The sequence below is a fragment of the Geotrypetes seraphini genome, chromosome 4, assembly GCF_902459505.1.
Source record: "Geotrypetes seraphini chromosome 4, aGeoSer1.1, whole genome shotgun sequence".
In the NCBI taxonomy this organism is placed as follows: Eukaryota; Metazoa; Chordata; class Amphibia; order Gymnophiona; family Dermophiidae; genus Geotrypetes; species Geotrypetes seraphini.
This window is the reverse complement of record NC_047087.1, coordinates 237399373-237421822: the sequence shown is the minus strand read 5'-3', so window position 1 is coordinate 237421822 and position 22450 is coordinate 237399373. Positions and strand designations below refer to the sequence as shown.

Sequence of the window (22450 nt, the reverse complement as noted above, 5' to 3'; positions counted from 1 at the left end):
CAGGAAGGTCAGTGTGGCGAGCGGTCCTTTGGGGGTGGGGGTGGACTGAACGGCAAGGCCGGGAGTACCCCCTCAGGGCTGGCACCCGGGGCGGATCGCCCCTCCCACCCCCCCCCTTGGTATGCCACTGCCTGGTAGTAGTCACCCTGCACCCTGCAGAGGAAATGGTGCCATCTGCAGCAACCGCTCTGTTACCCATCTGCATCCATTTCTCGGTAACATCCTGCTCTGACGTACTCTGGGACCATTGTTCAGCACCCGACAGATACCATCCACCGCAGGCTCCAGTCCTGAATATAGAACAGAAGGAAACAGCAGCAACAGGCAAGCAGTGCACTTCAGGGACCCCCAGTAGCGAGCCCAGACTGCAACCAGCCCTATCCCTGCCCATCACCACCCGCCATCGCCCCACCCCCACTGAGCCCAATCCTCATCCCCCATCCTCAGGAGCGAAGCCGAACTCTTTCGGAAGCCACGTGGTTGCCAGCGTCAAAGGTCTTTCTCCGCCAGCAACTTTGGCAGCCCAATCACTCTCAAATTGTTGCAGTGGCTCTGATTCTTAATGTCCTCAGCTCTGTCGTCAAGCCGCCAACATTTCTCCACCAGCGCCCGCACCTTAGCCATCAGCTCCTCTTCCCGGTCCTCGTGGATGGACACTCTCTCTTCCACATGTTGGAGCCTGGTGGCCTGGCGTTCCACGTTGTCATTGATTCCATCCACCAAGGTCTGGAGTTGAGTAAGTCTATCATCTACAAATGTTTTTTTAAGATCTTCAACTACTCCGCAGGGAAAGTGAGTGCTGGACTGCCCGGAGATACAATTGGGGATGCTGGAGTGGCAATTTAACAGGTATAGTGTGGCCTCCCTGGAGTCTGCTGGGCTTCAAGGTGCGACCAGGCATATCATGGGAACTGCCTGATGGCTCCACTGCTCCCCAATCCAATAGATATATTTTTAGGGGCCAGTAGGTAAAAGGGAACAAGAAAACTGCCAAGTTACAGCTGCTGGGGCATGAGAGGCCAACAACATAATGTTGACTATTTTTGCAACAATGTAGCTCTCAGCACCAATGTAAACATTTATAATAGTGATAAGCTTCACAACTAATTTTCTGAATTATGCGATGATTGGGCGGTGAGGTGGTGTGTTGTTGGTTTCCCTGTTATCACCTCCATTTCTCTGAGCATATAAATTCACTAACAGTTGTACATAATTGAGAAGCAAGTGATCATCTACGTTTGAGTGATTATACTATATTGGTTTTGTTATCCATATTATCACTCAACTCTTGACTTTTTAGAGAGGTTCTTGCCCCATTTTTGTTTGTTTGACCGGGGCATGAGAGGGAGCAGAGAACGTCCTCTCAGTTTGAGTCCATCATGTGATTCCCCCCCCCCCCCAAATACTACTATTGTAAAATGGATTAGTTCAGTCATGCTGATTGCTGCTCTCTAGAGGGCGCTACTGAGCTGCTGCTGAAAAAATAAATAAATAAAAACTCTTCATAGCCACTTGTGAAAACAAAAAGCAAGATAAAGAGGAAGAGCATTCACAGAGCAGGGAAGTCTGCCTTTGGACTTCTGACTGGAGCACCCGCTTGCACAGATGCTCTATGGAAATAGATGATGGAAGGTAGCTTTGCAGCCATCTGGCAGGTAAGACTTTTCAACATTTGCAACCTATGAGGGGGTTCTGAAAAGTTCTCAGCCCAACCAAGCAAAAAAAAAAAAAAAAAGCAAAATAGACTCCAAAGAGGGAACAGCTTTAGGAATAAAATATGCACATTTATTCAGGTTGATGCCAGAGACAATCAAAACAATTTTCAGAACTGCAATTTACAGGTAGAGCTTGGATCATTATTTCAAGCTTTAGCAAGTTGTGATCCATTGAACCTAGAAGCCTACAAGAAGCTGCAAAACTCTCCGAAGTATAAAGGCAGGGATCACTGTATTCCCTTTTATACAGCTCTATAATACTGTAATTTGTTTCTGATTTTCAAAGAAAAGAAATGGAAAGCCGTTAAATTAGAAGAGAGGAGGACTTATAGTTAGAACATGATTTTTCAAAGGTACTTCAACAGGCAGAGAATCAGAGAAATCCCTTTAGAAATCATAGGGCCCTTTTGCTAGGTGACTATAAGTACTAATGTGCGTTTACTGCTGCTTAAAAATGACACTAGTGTCTGGCGTTCAGGAGCCCCACACTTACAGTGGGCTTGATAGGCGCTTCCCATGAGTTAAAACACAGTTTATATTTTAGCAAAGGGGTGTGTGGTGTTTTTGGGGGGGGGGGGAGAGCAGGCATGCCCTGCGCTAATCAGTTAGTACATTGGCATTGGCATGCGCTGACTGATTAGCACAGAATTAGTGCAGGAGACCTTAGGACTAGATTCTGTAAATGGTGCCTAAAAAAGATAGGCGCCAAAAGTGAGGCGCCTAGTAGAGAGCTGCACGGGAATGGGAATCCTGACGGGATGACGGGAATCCTGCGGGACCGGTTCCCCCTTCGGATCACGGGGATTCCATGGGGACGCCCCCTAGGGTTGCGGGGATCCCGTGGGGACGCCCCCTAGGGTCGCGGGGATCCCATGAGGATGCCTCCTAGGGTCGCGGGGATCCTGTGGGGATGCCCCCTGGGGTCGCGGGGATCCTGCGGGGTTCGATGCACTCGAGCCGCGAGGCTCGTCTTCTTTTCCCTACCTGCCCTGCCGCAGCCCACAGCTCACTGGGAGTCTTCCACGATGTCAGCGCTGACATCGGAGGGAGGGCTTAAGCAAAGCCCTCCCTCCCTCCGACATCAGCGCTGACATCGGGAAGACTTCCGGTCGACTGTGTGCTGCGGCAGGGCAGGTAGGAAAAAGAAGACGAGCCTCGCGGCTCGAGCTCCATTTTGCTTGCAGATGAGAGCTGGGAGGCGGAACACAAAAGGGGGGAGGGAGTGCGTTTTTGGCACAAGGCATGAACTTGGGAGAGAGGATGGAGGAAGGGAGGGAAAGAGGTGGGGGAGGGAGTGTGTTTTGGACACAAGGCATGAACTTGGGAAAGAGATGCTGAGGTGGGGGAGGGAGTGCATTTTTGGACACAAGGCATGAACTTGGGAAAGAGGATGGAAGAAGGGAGGGAAAGAGATGTTGAGGTGGGGGAGGGAATGCTTATTTGGACACAGAAGGCATGAACTTGAGAGAGAGGAAGGGAGGGAAAGGGATGCTGAGGTGGGGAAGGGAATGCGTTTTTTGACACAGAAGGCATGAACTTGGGAGCGAGGAAGGGAGGGAAAGAGATGGTTGTATACACAGGAATGAAAGAAAGGAAAATTTTTGGTCATAGGGAGGAAGTGAGGTACAGATGAGAGGGAGAAATATTGTGGTGGAAAGGGAACAGTGGGACAGATTGAAATGGATGCAAGAGGGAGGAATGTTGACATAGTGGTGAAGGGAATGGAGGGAGAGATGTGGCATGGTGCTGGAGAGGGGTGATAGAAGGAGAAATGTTGGGCATGGGGTTAGTGGGCAGGCACAAAAGATGAGAAAGGGATAAATGCTGGACCATGGTAGGATGAACCAATGGACAGCAACAGAAGAATTTACAGAAGATGGGAATGCGGAAAAAAGAAACTGGGACCAACTTTATGGAAAAATAAGTCTCCGGACAACAAAGGTGAAAAACGGAATTTATTGACTAAAATATGTTAGCTTTGGGAAATGTATATAGCAGATGTCTTTGTATTGTGTTCAAAAGAAAAGGAAATGCATTTCTGGTTTTATTTCTACAGTGTTGAAGTATTTGCTGACCCTTGCTGTGACTGGTGGGGATCCCCAAGCACCGCCAGCAGAGGACCACCTCTAGAGACGGCCAGAACTCCCCTCCACCAAGCACAGCAGTCGCTGGCAACATCCATGAGCCACTGAGGTGCCAGCATCTGTGACTCAGGGACGCTACTGCTGCCTGCCAAGCTTGGCAAAAGGGACCCCCGGACAACTGCAAAGGAAGTCCTCAGCTGACAGCTTGGGGGTTCTCATATGCTGAGTATTTATATTTTATATTTACATTAGAGGCTCTGGTAGAAACCCGTTTAGAAAGTATGTATTCTTCCCAATTAATATTTCCAAATTAATAGTCTCTTTATTTGTAAATGGGTTTCTACCAGAGCCTTTAATTCAGTAGCATCATTAAATGAACTAACTATTTCTGAAGTTTATAGGGACGGGCGGGGATGGAGGGGATTCCTCGCGGGGACGGGAGGGGACAGAGGGGATTCCTCGCGGGGACAGGTGGGGATGGAGGGATTCCTAGCAGGGACGGGTGGGATTCCTCACGGGGATGGGTGGGATTTTGGCGGGGACGGGTAGGATTTCTGTCCCCGCGCAACTCTCTAGTGCCTAGTGTATGTCAGTCACACTTAGACAGTGGCATAGTGAGGGTGAGAGGCGCCTGGGGCATTGTGCCCCTCCCCACTTCTCTGCCCCCCCGCCTGCTCCTTCTCCGTTCCCTCCTGCTGTGCATGCATGCACACATGCGCGCATACCCCTGTATCCCTTCCCCCATCCTTCTTTAACATTCGGGGCGTGAGCAGCAACCCCAACCAGCGTCAGCTCTTCCTGTGATGTCACTTCCTAGGTGTGGAGCCAGGAAGTGGCATCAGAGGAAGAGCTGATGCTGGTTGGGGTTGCTGCTTACGCACGAATGTTAAAGAAGGATGGGGGAAGGGAAGGGGCGCGTGCGTGTGATAGTGGGGGAGGGGGGCAGGGCAGGAAAGGAGCGGGGCAGGCAGAGAGGAGGATGGGTGCTGGCACCCCTATCAAGACGGCACCCAGGGTGGACTGCCCCCCACCCCCTTACTATGCCACTGCGCAGGCACCTATTACAGAATCACGCTTACAGGTGCCTAACTTAAAACTTAGGTGCCTGTAATGTAATGTGTGCCTGTAATATGGCCGTTTGGTGGAGGATGGGCTGGGGAGGGCTTCAATGGCTGGGAGGGTGTAGATGGGCTGGAGTAAGTCTTAACAGAGATTTCGGCAGTTGGAACCCAAGCACAGTACCGGATAAAGCTTTGGATTCTTGCCCAGAAATAGCTAAGAAGAAAAAATCAAAAAATTTAAATTGAATCAGGTTGGGCAGACTGGATGGACCATTCGGGTCTTTATCTGCCGTCATCTACTATGTTACGATGTTACTATGTAAAGGGCTACATTATAGGTGGCTAAGTCCTTTAGAGAATGGCTCCTAGAGAATCTCCATTTCTAAACACACCTACTTTGGTGTTAGGCGCCAGTAGCGCTACGTGATAGGCTCCTATCTTTAGTAGAATCACATCTAAGAAAAGAGGCATCTATCTCCCAATTAAATTTTATTTTTTCAATTATGAGCTTGTTTAAAGTTCATTATTAAAGCCAATTTACTAACTGGGGGGGGTCTTTTACTAAGGTGCGCTAGCCGATTTAGCACACGCTAAATGCTAATGCGCCCATTATATTCTATGGACACGTTAGCATTTAGCACGTGCTAAATTGGCTAGTGCGCCTTAGTAAAAGACCCCCCCTAGGTTAGGCACTAACTTAAGGCACCTCACTTTAGGCATCTCTTATAGAATTTCCCTTGTAACGTCTACTAAATACGTGATGTTGAGGTTGTCATGTGCTAACGACCACACGCTAGTTTCACAATGGCGTGTTGCCATTAATAGGAAAATGACAATGTCGGCCATTTTAGAGCCGCACTAAAAAGTGGCCTTAGCATGTGGGAAACCCACGTAATAAAAATAGCACAGGCCACTGTGTAGCACAGCTTAGTAAAAGGACCCCCATGCCATTCTGTTTACATCCTTTGCAATAAATAAATCAGTACAGTCCCTTTTTAACGTTCTCTTTATTGCATTCTAAAGAGTTCCAATCATAAAAGGCAAGATCTTAGCTTTTCCATAGAATGATATTGTTAAAGTATGGAATACTCATATAGCTGATAGTTTTTCACTAAAACCCCCTTTTACTAGCGTTTTTTAGCCATGCTGAATACAGTGCCCTGCTCCCCACGCTCATAGGAACTCTATGAGTGTCGGAAGCAGTGCAGGGCATTCAGCGTGGCTCCTGGCGCTAATAAACGCAGGGGTAGTTTAATAAAAGGGGGCCTAAGTATTTAAGAATTCTTAAACAGGAATTCCTGGGTATTTGGGGAGAGGAAGGAGGAAAGTAATTATATTAAATTTAGTTTTGACTTTTATAATTCACTTAACCAAGTTCTAGGTGAAGTACAACAAAGTTAAAGTGATCAATATAAATCAATACATAGTCCAGATATAATCACTATAAAATCATTACATAATCAATATATACAAATCCAAACAAAATAACTTGAAAAGTAACCCCCCCCCCCCCACGATAGTGGTTATTAGCACGGGGAGCCACGCTGAATGCTCTGCGCTGCTCCAGATAGCTCTTATCAAAAAATAGCTGAAGTTCTGAAAGAAATCCAATCAACACAGTTTCCCTACTATATAGGAAGAGCAAAATCCCAACTGTACTGGATCCAGTAACCGGCGATATTCAAAATAATTTTGAAATTGAAGAGCAAGTACTGCTTTCATGGTTTTAGCCAATGTAGGAATGTTTGCTACAGGGCAATAATTATTATAAAGGGTTTTAGCTATGCATTGCGGTATGCACTGTATATTTTTACTTTTGGAATGTATTTCTTGCAAATTATCATTAGCTTGGTTGGTATTGCCATTTAATAAATGGAAATCCAAATAATAATTATTATCAAATTAGTTTTAAATATATTCCAAAAATATTGGTCTGAAAGAGGTTTAACCTATTTGTTTAATAAAGTTAAAACAAGTGGGCCAAATAGTCAAAGGGGAATATTTAAATAAATGGCTGCTGTTTTCTGAATAATTTTCTTTGTCCCTGCTATCCATTGATATTCAGTAGCACTATCTGGATAGTGTTACTGAAAACTCCCAGAGACTGTCTCATCACTCTCTAAATCAGTGGTCTCAAACTCAAACCCTTTGTAGAGCCACATTTTGGATTTGTAGGTACTTGGAGGACCTCAGAAAAAAAATAGTTAATGTCTTATTAAAGAAATGACAATTTTGCATGAGGTAAAACTCTTTATAGTTTATAAATCTTTCCTTTTGGCTAAGTCATAATAATAATATTGTAATTTATAGCTAAAGAGACATATGATGAAGAAACTGTTATATTTTACTTTTGTGATTATGATAAACATACTGAGGGCCACAAAATAGTCCCTTGCGGGCCACATGTGGCTCCCGGGCCACAAGTTTGAGACCACTGCTCTAAATAGTGCTGGGCAGGTGAGTAGGCACAATGTCAAGTTACCTGGAGAGCAGTGATATTCAGTCTGCTATTCCAAAAAGGTTAGAACAAACCTAAGGTAACCCCCTCCCAAATAAACAAAATCAATGAGAGCAAAAAACCCCAAACAAAACAAAGTCCCACCTTTAACCAGATAGCTGTCCAGAAAGTAGACCTCATACTGCCATAGTGAAGTCCCTCTGCACAGCTATTAAGCACCACTCAGATAGATAGAAGTGCTGAATATCTGTGGTGAATTTAAACACTGCTTAATTTAAATGCTTACTGTGGTGTTTAAATGTTGACCCAAAAGTGTATTGTACTATGCCAGAAACCAATTGTCAATATTCTATGACAGGTGTCGGCAAACTTTTCACATGAAGTGCCACAGAGGACATTTCAGTAACTGAGAACCAAACACAGGCAGGGTTCTCCTCAGAAAAGAATTTACTGAGTGGGAAGGGAGGGAGAATCATGCCTGGTTCTGTTTCAAATGCCGGAGAAAAAAGGAGGTGCTAGTTAAAGTTTACAAAGGTGCGGCAGATCATTCTGGTCCCTGCTCCCTCCTTTTCACCAGCATCTGTCTCCCCCCCCTGCCTCCGGGGAGTAAGAGGTAGGTGGATATCAGGTCCAGGGGGACCAAAGTGAATATGCACATAGTAGTATCTAGGCTTTGTCGATATACCCTGGGCAAAACTTAACGTTTCTAGCAGAAGGGTAGATCACTATTCTGGGTGTTGGTCTTTGAGGGGAAAAGGGATTTGTGTGTGTTTAGGCATGGATAGAAAAGTACTCATGCGTGGTTATTCTCTATTCTCTTGCACTCGCACCTACTCACACACTTTTTCTCCCATTTATGCTTCTTACTCCCCTCGTCTCATTCTCCTCTCTTGCCCAATTTCTTTCTTACCTCTCTCTTTTGTCTCTTCTTACTCCCTTCTTTTATCTACACCTGTCCTTTTCCTGGGGCACCCTCAGCCAGTTGGGTTTTCAAGATATCCCTAATGAATATGCATAATAGAAATTTGCATGCCTACTAACTACTGTATAGGCAAATCTCGCTCATGCTTATTTGTTAGGGATATCTTGAAAACCCAACTGGCTGAGAGTGTCCCAGCACAGGTTTAAGAACCCCTGATCTATACCCATTCTCTCTGGTCCTATAGGACACACCTGCCGAACACATACTTCTTGTCCTGGGTTACTTAGAAGAGGTGTATGTACCAAGACTATGGGCCTGTAGACCTGGAGTATGGTACATCTGCACACATCCAGTCATGCAGGCTCACAGTCATACATCTGCAACAATGGAGCAGGGGATCGAATGCACTCCCAACACTTCCTTACCAGGAATGGGGACCACACACCACCCTTCCCAGTGTAGAAGCTGAGCTATGATCATGGAGATTGAAGGCAGTTGGATATAATCACTTTTGGCAAGACCAACAGTCCCAGAGGCAATTTCTATTCTTGCTCCTATCGCTGTCGTACCTTATGTCTGGGGAATTATTCTTTTCCTGGCACCCAAATATTACCATTAATTGGCTCATTAACCAATTAAATTGCATGTATATCTCAGGATCGTACCTAAATTTTGGCAGGTAAACTTGGGCGACTTTTATAGAATGAGGGTTTATTCATTGGGAAACGTGACAAGGAGTGTGGCATGAGAAGAGTTAGTTTACACAGGTTTGCATGGTTCAAAGGCAACATATAGGGTGAGCATTTTGCCCATAAGCACAAAATAGGAGAGAACCCTAATCTTTCTATGATAGACAAAGAGGAACGATGCTTGAAATATAGAAGTTAGGTCATGTAGGAGTATGAAAGGAAGATGGATAGAGAGTCTAGGTTTCTTTAGTTCTTTCTAGGAAGCTGAAGAAATGAAAAAAAAAAGCCTGACAGTAATTTTATGGGATAAATTGTCAGTCTGACGTGCAGGAAGTCTAGCCCATTTAGAACCTTAATTTGATGAGAGCATCATTGCATCGATGTCTGTGCATATGCAGATGTCCTCCAGACACAGCCCTGAGATCGGGGACTTCCAAAACCTGGACAAACTGCTGGGTTTTGGAAATCCCTCTGGACACCTGGATAGTCCTCTAAAAAGATTTTCCCGGACATCTGGTAACCCTAGGTCAAGTCTTAATTCATCCAATGGTCAGCTGGTCAGTCAGCACCTTTTTGAGTAATTTAGACATGATTGGATTGGATTGGGTTTGTTGCATTTGATATACTGCTTGAACATAGGTATTAAGCGGTTTACAGTACTAAATATAGGCATTGAGCTACTCTCTCTGTCCTGAATGGGCTCACAATCTAATTAAGCATAGAAGAGAAGACATCACTAACATTACAGAGAGATATATAATAAGAGGGAGGAAAGTAAAGAACATTGAAGGCAAAGAAACCCCCCTCAAGATCCAAGAAAATGAGTATTATAGTTACATTATAAGGAAAGATAGAATAGTTAAACTAACAACCTAAATGTATAAATATTAATAACAGGAAAATGAGAAAGATTAAAAATTAAACTAAAGTAAACTCTAGACAGTTTATAGTTTTGAATTTCATTCCAGCCTAATAGACAGAACAAATGCCTCAATTTATTATCCAAGAAAGGCTAGTGCCAGATACAACATCTAGCTAGAGACATTCATTAATGGACTTTGGATGGATCCATAGTGAAGATGAAAGAGAATAGGTTTCAGTAGTTTCCGGAAGGAGGAGTAAGATACAAGGCAGGATTAATTCGTCGAGGGCCCCTAGGCACACAAGTACACTGGGCCCCCTGCCCCACCCCACCCCACCCCACCATGCGCCCAGGCGGAAACAGAAAGCTTCGTCAGAGGGAAGCTTTGGGCAAGCAGCACCGCTTGCACAATTACAGTTCCTGTTGCCTTTCTTACCCATGTTGCTTGCTTGTCTTACTTTCCGTCGATGGGGGAGGGGGGGCCGCGTTGCCAATTGATGCTGGAGGGACCCATCACCGTTTAGAAAAAACAATGTTGATGCCCTCCTTCATCGGGCCCCCCCTGACTATTTCGGGCTCTAGGCACATGCCTACTTGGCCTATTGGTTAATCCTACCCTGGTAAGATATTCCCTCGAAGAAGTCATGAAGTATGGAATTCCAAAGGCAAGTCCTGCATATGAGAATGTTCTAGAAACAATAAAAAGTCCTTTTGGGCTTGGACTTTTCTTCCTGTTCCATTATCACAGAAAGACATCCAACTTCTGGGTCTTCCACAGTCCTGCCCAAAACACGTCTCCAATATGCCTCTTTATTATTTAGATGAATTGCAGTGAAAAAAATGTCCTAATTTTGCATTTTGAAAATCACGATTTAGACGTTTTCGGAAGATGGAGGTTTGTGGCTATTTTGAGACATCTATGTGCTTCAGAAATGAGCACATTATTCACATTTCTTATTTTGTTGAAGCAAAAGTGTATTTCTAATTTGCAAATGCATATTCATAGCTCACCTAAGCTGGTTTTCTGGGCTGCAGCACACACTGCTATGGTGAAGCCATAAAACTGGTCACCACATTTCCTTTTTGATATTTATGCAGCACTAGCTAATCTCATTATTCTTTTATAAAGTAATCTACCTTGCATTACACCTTCCCAGAAAGCTTAAATAGTTTGCACAAAATCTATTCCAGTCATTTAACACACATTTGCCATATATTTATATGCATTGGAGGATGTACTGTATAATCCTGCAGAAGTCAACTTTTCAAAATGATTGGGGAAGCTCACCTCAACACAATTACACCACCCTGGCTGAAGCAAAGCATGATAGGTCATGGACACAGAATTTACATGTACACCGTAGAGCAGCTGGTGCAGACACAAAGTGGATGCATGCATCCCAAAAAAGATAGCAGATCCAGTGCAAGTGTACTGGACACCTTACGGAAATTTTCAGTATTGTGTCCCTCACCCCCAACTCCACTTACCTATTAGCAGCAAATCTAGTACCTTTCCACTGGCAGTGGCAAATCTGGCTAGTAAAAGAAGTGAAGTAGGCCTCAATGGAATAAAAGGCAGCATTCATATCCAAGCAAGAAGAAAGTTTATTAAGGAGCCCAATGTGGCCTGTGTTTTGGTATAATGCCTATGTCAGATGTCAAATGATTCCACACAGGTAGTGTCAGGCTCCTTCACAACATTTATTCCCTGTCACAGGCATTATTCTGAAACATGGGCCATGTCGGGTCCCTTAATAAACTTTCCGCTTCCTTGAATATGAGTACCTCCTTTTATTGAGTCTGAGGCCCACTTCAGTTCTTATTCGCTACATTGATTGTGTGTTGCTGTTTCCCTCTAACTTGCTTGAGTGGCAAATCTGGCACAGCATTTCCTCATTTGCTAACTGAATCCAGATTTGCCTGACAGTGTTGATACAGTTCTGGGTTTACCCCACTGCATGCAGGAACTTGTAGTTCTCATTTCCCCATTGCATTCCTTACGCCGAGCAAGACTACAAGATCTTGCATGCAATGAGATAAACCCAGAATGAATCAAACCTGCCAGGCATATCTGGATCCAGTTGGCAACCCTAAGTGAGGACTCCATCACAGCATTCCTCCTATCACTGCCCCATTATGTTTTCTCTCTCTTTCTTCTCTCCCCTCTGTGGAACTACATTAGGTTTACCATATAGCTCCAGAAAAAGGAGGACAGATTGAGACATCCAGGTTTTATTTCCATTATCTTCAATGGCAGTAAAACCTAGATGTCTCAATCTGTCTTTCTTTTCTGGTGTATTTTGAAGCGGCTTATGCAGTGTGAATTAATGACTAACTGGAAAGAAAGTGTTTGGAAGGTGCCACTATTAAAAAACTGAACATTTCAGATAAGTACTAGAAATACTATAAATTTGGAAGAGTGTTTGTTCTCAGCAAGATTTTCTCATTGTGAAATACCACTAGACCATAAGAGGTGACAGATCCTGAAAGTATTGTTAACATGAGTCCCTCCCGAGAAGAAGACAACAGCTTGGTGTGATATGAAAATTATTTTTATAAGGAAGAAAAAAATATTTAAAGATTGTGAATAATAAGTAAAAAAGGATAAAAAAGAGGATAGAAAAAGTAAATAGGGAGGTTGGTGGTTGGAAGCCAATGATTATAACTAAGAGCAATCACAGAGTTGAAGATTAACACCAGATGGTGTACATGCTCTAAGTCTGAAGCTACTCCGCCACCTTACCATAAGGACTAGAGGGGGTGGGAGCAGGAGGGGGTATATCTTTTGTTTTGGTATTATTCCTGATGGTAATGATGGATGGGGGAGGGAATTTTTATCTTTTGTATAGATACTGATTGATTATAAGTACTTGGTTGATTATTATTATTTGTATATAAATTGTATTGCACTTTTTGTTGGTATTAAAAACTAAATAAAGTTTTTAAAAAAGGACTTGTGTTTGATAGAAATTGGGGGTCTTTTGGTTAGTTTTTCCAATGGAATAGTATTTCTCCTTTTTCTGGAGCTATATGGTAACTCTAAACTCCATACGCTCTTTCATGCTTTCCTCCATGGCCTGCCCAATATCTCCCTTTGTCTATCTTCTCATTCTCATCGTTTCCAGCCCAGCACCGTTACTGTGTCCCCCCCTCAATTGCCCCATCTCTTCCTCTATCAAGTCTACCTCTGCCTTGCCAACTCCTCCAATAGCCACTTCTTGCCACTTTTCACTCCCTCTTATATGATTTCTGCCACAAATCTGAATGATATCTTTTGATGGCATACAATTTGTCTTATCTATAAATATGAACTTAAGGCTGCAGAAAAAACCCAATACATACCATATATTTTGTAAGATTGGGAAACATCTTGAAACTTCTCTTTCATGTATACAATATACTATCTCATCAGTGGGTATTATGATTGTGTTTCTATTAATTATAAACTGATAATAATTGTAGTATTTCTTCCCTTATGACAATGACAATATTACTATGGTTACTTTGTATGTTATATTTTATATACAGTACTCCCCTGAAATCCACAGGGGTTCCGTTCCAGGAACCCCCGCAAATTTCAAAAAAACCACAAATGCGATTTTTCATCTGTCAAAAGGCAGGGGAGGCAGGAGAGGGGAGCTGGAGAGGCAGGAGAGGACAGCTGGAACGCCGGCGAGTGGAGAAAATCACTTGCAGTCTGCTCCAACCGCCTCTTCCTGTAGTAAAGTCGGGCTTAACCAATCAGGAGCTGCTTTGACACTGTATTTTGCCTGTTATGAAAATTTAATAAAATGTTTAAATTAAAAAAAGATTACAGATCCCACATTGCTTTCTGGAACTGGGTTACTTGGCAGCGGTGCTTATACCCCTATCCTCAACATCCATTATCCCTGCCTCTCCTTCTCTCCTTTCTCATCTAGAATCTGGCCTTTACCATCCTCCTTTTTCTGGAGAATCATGAGTCTTGGCCCAGGCCCTGGCTTTACTACCCAGCTGCTGACCTGCCCTGCAGAAATTTTTTTTCTGGCAGGGTCTGGAGATCACCAGCATGCCACACTACCTGGGAGAGTGTGGTGCAGTGGTTAAAGCTCCCTGAGGTTGTGGGTTCAAACCCACACTGCTCCTTGTGACCCTGGGCAAGTCACTTAATTCCCCCAATACCCCAGGTGCATTAGACAGATTGTGAGCCTGCCAGGACAGACATAAATGCTTGAGCACCTGAATAGATTCATGTAAACTGTTCTGAGTTCCCCTGGGAGAATGGTATAGAAAATTAAATACGGTAAATAAACTTGACTACCTAGGTGGGACCAGGTAATCCAGCATGCTGCTGTGACCTGCAAGTTTGTCAGCTACTTTACCATTCCCCAAAATCTGGTGCTATAGGTGACTGCTTAGTTCACCTAATGGTAACACCTGCCCTGTAAGATAGGGAAGCACTGCAAGTCTGTCCTCTTCTTTCCTAAACCTCAAATCCTTACCAATCTCTATACTACTACATCACACACTCTCTTTCTCTCATCTCCTCTATGCACTGTAGGGATATCCACAACTGCTCTTGATTGGACTAAATTCCTTTCCTGGCTTGTACTAGCAAACCTGCTTACCAAAACAATGGATTCTTGTCTTACAGACAATGAAAAATCAACATCAAAGAGTGAATGAAATATATGAAGAAGAGGGGTATTACTTATTTTCCAAGGGGCACCGAAATCTATTAATTGCAATGCTTTGTACAGTCTGCAGCTTTAATAGTATGTTATCAATCGGCCTTAGATATAAAACATTGTAGAGGTTAATCCGTAAGATCAGGAGAAAATGCATTCAAGTTCTTAAGACCTGGGTATCCAAGAAGAGGCAAAGTTGTCACACCAGCCTAAAACTTACTATGACAAGGCATAGCTGTGCCCATGTCATGGGGGAGAAGTTCAGTAGAGTCTCAGTTAACCGGCACCCTTGGGGATTGATAGATGCTGGATAAATGTAGTTTCTGGTTGCTTGAGAGTTACTATTATAAATAGGCTTATCTAATACTATGCCATACCATAAACTGTTTCAGACAAACTACCAGACATGTGGTAGGCAAAGCATGGATGTACTTAGGTGTGGCATGCCAAATTTACACTTAAATTTCCACCAGAAATTGATTTTATTTTCAATTTTATTTAAACTATTATAGTATTTCTTTGATTTTTTTTTTTTTTTGCTGGTTGCTTGAGAGTTCTGGTTAACAGAGAGTCTACTGTAGATTCAGGTCTCACTTTATGGCTACTGATGCTAAAAAAAAAAAATGGTAGGGAAACTACAAATCCTATAAGGAAGTGGGCTATAAGGGTAGCAAAATCAGCTGTTCCTGTAGCTAGCACCTATACTAATTAATAAGACTCTGCTCATTGTCAGGAACTAACAGCTGCAGTAAGTAGAGGCTAAGTGACTCACGTAAAAGGATTTAAAAGAAAAATTCCTTTAGTTAAGGAAGAAGGGAATTGGAAAGAAGGAAAGATTTTCTCTGGAAGCTAGGGGCTTCCAGTCTTCTGCTACCAATAGGAGAGGGGGGTCAAAAGTCCCTAAGGACTGGGCAGAACCTTGCATGCTTCAGGATACAGGGATTTATACAGCAGATTGGGCACTTCTGAGAGAGAGGAAGCCTAGAGAAGTGTTAGGATGAAAGGTAATTGGCAGCTGGACCAGGGGTAAGCTACACCAGAGTGGATCCACAGCACAAAAAAGCAGATCCTCAGTTGACTGCAGAGGAAGCCAGTGCTACAGTCGGAAAAGGTCAACAATGAAGGCTGGTTTGGACTGTGATTTAAGGCAGACCAGGAACTAAGGCCTAGATTCACTAAACTCACCGTTGTTGGGTGATCCGTGGCCGAGTCTTGCTGGGCGACCGATTCACGACACGGTCCTCATGCAAATTATGTGATCGGACGCACGCCCCACAGCCACCCTACGGATAGCTGCAGAGCGATCCAGACGCAGGCGCAGACCATCCTATTTGCCTGTAGATGCGATCCGTGCATGAGCATGCTCTCCACACAAGCTTGAGGTGGCTACACTCGCTGGCCCCACGAGTGGACATTCAGGAATCATTTCAATTTTTGTGCAGCCAGAATGGAACAGAACACACTTTGCAGCCAGACTACGGAACAGAACACGCCTTGTGCAGCCCCGCTTTAAACCCGCGGGTTAAAACCATGGGCTTGCACTGCGTTTTTGCACAAGGGAGATGTGTTTTAAAGACATTCCAAAAATGTTTTATTTTGATGGTTTTATTTTGATACTGGGATTTCAGGGTGGCAGAGAGCAGGACAGTCGGCAAGGACGTGTGTGGCTTGTCCTTAGCAGTCGCTTCATTTTGGATCGGCAAGCGCATTCGGTGTTCCTTCTTCTGTTTAGTGAATAGAGAGCTTCTTATTTATGCATGCCATTTCCTCTCATTTGCATGAGCGGATCGGATTGGGGTCGGGGAACGCTTGCAAACTGGTTGGGACACAATCGGTGAGCTTAGTGAATCTAGCCCTGAGTTTGGCAGAAGTGGCTTCTTTCTTTCCCTGCAGTGTTTACCAATTGAGGTTACCAAAGGTCATGTAAGGCCTCACATTAGGAGTCACAGCACAGGAAAAGGATTTAGGTGTCATTGTTGATGATATATTGAAACCCTCTGTTCAGTGGGTGGCGGCAGCTAAGAAAGCAATTAGAATGTTAGAAATTATTAGAAAAGAAATGGAGAGTAAAGCTAAGAATATTACAATCCCTTTGCATCGCTCCAAGGTGCAACTGCACCTCAAATATTGTGTGCAATTTTGACTGAATCTCAAAAAGCTATAGCAGAATGTAAAAAATGACAAATGAAGAAAGGTTAAATAAGCTAGGGTTATTCAGCTTGGAAAAGAGATAGCTGAGGGGAGATATGACAGAGATCTATAAAATACTGAGTGAAGTGAAAATAGTAATTGTGATTCTTCTGTTTACTCTTTCCAAAAATACAAGGACTAGGGGGGCATGTAATGAAGCTACTAAATAGTAAATTTAGATCAAATTGGAGAAAATATTTCTTTATTCAATTTGTAATTAAACTCTGAAATTTGTTGCCAGAGAATGTGATAAAAGCAGTTAGCTTAGCAGGGTTTAAAACAGGTTTAGATAATTTCCTAAAAGTCCATATGTCATTATTAAAATGAACTTGGGAAAATCCTCTGCTTATTTCTAGGATAAGCAGCATAAAATCTGCTTTACTTTTTTTGGATCTTACCAGGTACTTGTAAACTTGATTGGCCACTGTTGGAAACAGGATACTAGGCTTGATGGACGTTTGGTCTATCACAGTATGGAAAAGCTTATGTTCAACCTGGGGTAGTAAACGTGAAGGGCATAAGAGAGGCAGATGATCTGCGATGCAAGAACAATAGAACAAACGTATAATGAAAAGGTTTAATACAACAAACACACATGCCTAACGTGGCCACATCTCACCTGAAGGCTGCATCAAAGGCAAGAACTAGAGAGGTACAATCAAACAACATACTTCTCTCTAGGATAACAATGCAGTGCAACTAGTTCTGCTGCAACTCTCCAAAAGTATCTCCTGGATGATAACTCTCACAAAAAGAGGGATCTAATGACTTTTCAGGATAGGTGTCGCTACTGATCTTTTAAAGCATTCATAATTTGCCTCTAACTAACTTCTGTTATTGTTTGTATTTTATTTTATTTCTGTATTATCAATTGTACCATTGCAATAATACCAGTATGCTCATCGAGATTTTGTACTTTATGTTTCATAACATATGTTCTGTTTCTCGTTTTTGCAAAACTCAATAAAAATTTCTTGAACTTAAAAAAAAGGTCAGGAGGTCAATTGTTTTTAACTTTGGACAGACAGGAGGTTGCTCTGGTTCTACTCACAAGGTTTTTCAACTGAGCTAAGATTAAAAAAAAGAAATCATCCACAGTATACCCCAGAGAAACCCTCCTCCTCCACCCCCGGTTACCTCAAAATCCAAACCCTCTAAAAGATAATGCAGTATTATTGGAAGATTTACATTTGGAATCAAGCTGTAAATTATGGATCTTATCAGTAGAATAAGAGCCTAATTTTTTTAGTGTTTGAACTTGGCAGAATCACTGTTTATCCAAAAGTTAGCTATCTTGAGTAGCTCTGGCATTGTTTCCTGATCTTTCAATAAATATGTAAAGTGGGGGTTTTTTTTGGCCTGCAGCCTGCAGCCATCTAGTCTTATCACAAGGGCTCTTGTTGTCTATTTGTCTTTGCTCCTTCTTATTTGTGTCCAAACCAATAATATATCATTTTCCCTACAGGCCTTCAAGTTGGTCCTCTGTAACCAGGTAGAAGACATGAGATTCAATATCATCCAGATGTGACAAGAGAGAACCGCACGTAGCCTGCTTCTTATTTCTCCTGTAGAAGTTTCTTTGAATTCTGTACATCATGAACAGCTCCAGAATCCTTCCTATGAAGCCCTCAGCCTCATTTATTAGGAACAACAGTATTGATTTCCTCCCATCGTTTTTTGATCGGTGTGAAAACACAACTGACCTCACTCCGCTTTTAGGTGTATCATACAGCATAGTAACCATCATCGGATTGCTTGGAAATATTTGCTTGATTTTTGTCATAACTAGGCAGAAAGAAAAAGCCAATGTAACTAACATATTGATTGCAAGTTTATCTTTTTCTGACACTATGGTTTGCATATTCTGTCTACCTTTTACTATCGTGTACACGATCATGGACTACTGGGTCTTTGGGGAAATTATGTGCAAGATGAATGACTTTATTCAGTGCATGTCGGTGACAGTGTCCATTCTGTCTCTGGTTCTGATTGCTTTGGAAAGACACCAGCTCATAATAAATCCCACAGGCTGGAAGCCCAGCTCCCTTCAGGCCTACCTTGCTGTTGTGGCAATTTGGCTGCTGGCTTGCTTCATCTCCTTACCCTATGTCATCTTCTCAGTCCTGACAGACCAGATGCACAAGAAGCTGTCTAGCATTGCAGACTTTTATGCTGATAAAGCTATTTGCATTCACTCATGGCCTTCGGAACATCATCGGGTCATGTACATGACCTCACTGCTCATATTGCAGTACTGCATTCCCCTTTTCTTTATCACAGTATGTTACCTACGTATTTATTTACGTCTGCAGAAAAGAAAAGATATTTTTCAGAAAACCGAGTACAACAGCAGAATGACCAACATGAAGAAAATAAATGTTATGCTGGCATCTATGGTTGCTGCCTTTGCTATTTGCTGGTTGCCGTTAAATATCTTCAACAGCATTTATGATTGGAATCATGAAATCATTGGAATCTGCTACTATAATCTTATTTTCTCACTAAGCCATTTGTTAGCCATGGTTTCCATCTGCATCAACCCCATTATCTATGGTTTCCTGAACAGCAACTTCAAAAAAGAAGTGAAATCAGTAATTCAGAGCTGCAAGTGGAGGGCACCCATTTCAGAAGAATATGAACATTTCCCACTCTCAACTATGCAGAGCGAGGTTTCCAAGGGCTCCTTGCAACTCAACTCGGGAAATAGCCCTGCCCAAGAGATGGAGAACTTTTGCAGAACTATTCATTCAAGAAACAATGATAAGGATGTATTCAGCTCAGTCAAGTGACTACAATGAATTCATCTGACAACAATGGAAGTATGGAAATTCTTATGCAGTAGCAGTGAACTCTGATGACTGAACGCAATAGAAAGACATTACTCCGAAAGATAAATATGTTCTGGACAGTGGATCTCATAAGGATTTATGGGACTGCGGTCTTGCCCTGAGGCGCTTCTCCTGAGAGAACATGCTAAATTTTTATTTGTACTGTACATAAATAAACTTTAATCTCCTTTACATAGCTCATCTACTTCCAGATTATTATTTTGCTTCATTTTTGCTTTTATTTTTGAACTAGCATTTATCTCCTGCTCTTTTAGGATCTCAGCTCAATTATATATGGCATCTACAGGACAGCCATTTACTCAAAACTACCTGGGGTGTATCCCCAGTTTTTATAACCCCCTCATGCAGCCCAACTTTTGCAACACTTTTTGACTGGAGGTCACGGACTACAACTTCTTCTTCATCTGGTTGTTAGGTTTCATTGTCTTTTGAAGTCTGAGTCTCCCTCTCCCAAGGACTGTGAATATCACCAGGCACTACAACCCAGGAAGAAGGAAGAAGCTAGGCCCAGGAACCAGTTCATCTGCATATTAATGCACAGTATTGCTGTGTCATTGAGCAAATTCAAGCTTTATATTGTTGTTCAATTGTTAATAGATGCCAAGTCTTCATTCTGCTGAGGAAAACGATGGCATGGGTAACGCATCAAATAATATGCAAAATAAAAAGGGACAAAAATCCTCCATAGGTAAATATCAACATCAAAGCAGGAATCATAGTAATAACCCATACCAAGGCATCAAACTTCACTCAAGGTGGTGAACTCTGCTCAAGAGCTAATCTTGTAACTGGTAGCTATACTTTAATTTGTCATTGATATCAGTAGCATGAACATGTAAGTTTGTATGATTTATTCTTTCTGATGATATCAATGACAAATTAAAGTAATATACCTACTAGGTACAAGATTAGATTACAAAAATGTGCTGCTGAATTTGAGTAATTTAAGCGGTCTTGGTAAGATTTATTTCTATCATCCCTACTTTGAATATGGATAACATATCTCCAGAGATGCATCAATATATCTTGTTGAATGATTTTACAGAATAAAGGACAATATGGAAGTTGATTGGCCCTTATGCTGGGAAGATGACATACTAGCAAGTGGCAGAGGGAAATTGTTGGTTACATAAAACTTAAAGAAAAGTTTGGTTAACCAGTTGACTAGAGAAACTGGACTACTGGATGGTTATTATTTTGTCTTTTGTTGCCATTCTCTCCCAATAAGAAATGGATTTTTAGCCACTTTAAAAAGAACCATTCCAGAGGCTTCTTTGGGAGATTTGGTTAGAAATAATTATTTGTCTAAAAAACAAAATCTGTGCTTGGATTTTATACTTGATATGAAATGACTTTAAAGTATGTGCATCCTATCTGTCTGCAAAACTCTTCAGACACAAAGGGGCTCATAATCGAAACAGAAATACGTCTAAAAACTGGCCTAAATCGGCACTTGGACGATCAGTAACAAAGGTCATCCAAGTGCTAATGATCGAACCGGGTTTTAGATTTATCTACAAACGACTTAGGCTTTCACAATGCTGCAGTACGCCCAGAGCTAAAAGGGGCGTTTCAGGAGGAGTGTCGAGGGTGGGATTTGGGCAGGACGTGGGGAGTCCTAGACTTAGTCATACTGCATGTATAACTGAAAGTTTTACAACACTGCCTAGACGGAACTTGGACGTTGTGACTTAAGCCATCTAGAACCAGGTCTAAGTCACAAGAAGGTATCCAAATTGACCAAATAACCACTGCAGACACAAAGTACAGACCCACACACACTGCCTCAGTGATCTCTGACCCCCCCCTAAAAATCATAATAACAACTTTACATATCTGCCTCCAGAACCTCAGCACATGGCAGCCTGGCATAGGAAAGCCTAGTAGAGCTGCACAGAGGTGGCTTAAGTGGTCTTGGGGGTGGGTTAGTGAACCATGGAGAGGAGGACCCAGGCCCATAATCCACTCTAATCACTGTATTCATGGTGAAAAATGTCCACCCCCCAAAAAAAACCCCAAGCCCTTTTATACTGCTATTGGGGTGGTAGATAGGTGGGTCTAGTAGATTCTGGGGGTGTTTTGGGGGGCTCACCATGACCTATAAGGGAGCTGTAGTGAGATGTGTATGTGGGACCCTTTTTGTGAAGTTCACAGCAGTACCCTGTAAGGTACCCCACTACTCTGGTGCCATGTCTGGGTGTTCAGTCCATCACTTTTTTGGCCCCCTCCCACACACAAAAGGTCTTTTTCTAGGTGTTTGTGAATTGGATAAATTTTTGGTCAAAAATGGGGTATAAAGATGGACTATTTAGTGGTCTGGGCGATCAGACAGCTGGACATACAGTTGGACGATTTAAAAAAAAAAAAAAAGCCAAATACAAGCGGCTGTGAAGAGTACAAAAACAATAAAGGACAAGCAGCCACACCAGCAGAGAGCACAGTACTGGCAGAAAGGTTACATGGTGTACATTCGAAAAACTAAAGAACAACAATGCCCTTTATTACTTTGGTTGACTTCAATAAATATGATTAAAAAAAAAAAAAGTTGGATGTATGTTTTGAAAATGGACCTTTTCCCGTGTCCAACTTTGGGCGACTTCGGCCCCAAACGGACTTAGACATTTATTTTGATTATGCCCCTCCACATGTATTGGTTGAAAAGGAGTGGGTATAGTAATGCTCCTTGGGGGACCCCACATTTTGTTTATGCTTAGAGGAATCTGAACTGAACAGAACGGATTGTGTTCTCTGTGACAGGATGAGAACTATCAGAGTGCTGACCTTGTGATTCCTAGGTTGGTAAGTTTTGTAAGCAGGATTTGGTGATCGACAGTATCAAAGGCTGTGTTGAGGTCGAGCAGGATCAGTAGGGCATCATTTCCCTTATCCAGGATGGACCAGCATTCATCTATGATATCCAAAGGGACAGTTTCTGTGCTATGGCATGCTCTGA

General features: G+C 42.7%; 1 protein-coding gene across 2 annotated transcripts; it reads left to right on the top strand.

The window, feature by feature from the left end:
* Positions 1 to 1574: 1574 nt before the first annotated feature.
* LOC117359868 (neuropeptide Y receptor type 4-2-like) lies at positions 1575 to 21149 on the top strand. 2 transcript variants are annotated; one of them, XM_033943264.1, is made up of 2 exons: positions 1575 to 1655; positions 18114 to 21149. In XM_033943264.1, exon 2 carries the CDS (start codon positions 18244 to 18246, stop codon positions 19435 to 19437), a length of 1194 nt encoding a protein of 397 aa, XP_033799155.1. In that variant the 5' UTR covers positions 1575 to 1655; positions 18114 to 18243; the 3' UTR covers positions 19438 to 21149. The 2 variants fall into 2 exon arrangements, with proteins under 2 accessions (XP_033799155.1, XP_033799156.1); XM_033943265.1 differs by lacking the exon at positions 1575 to 1655 and adding an exon at positions 3969 to 4025.
* The last annotated feature ends 1301 nt before the right edge of the window (positions 21150 to 22450 follow it).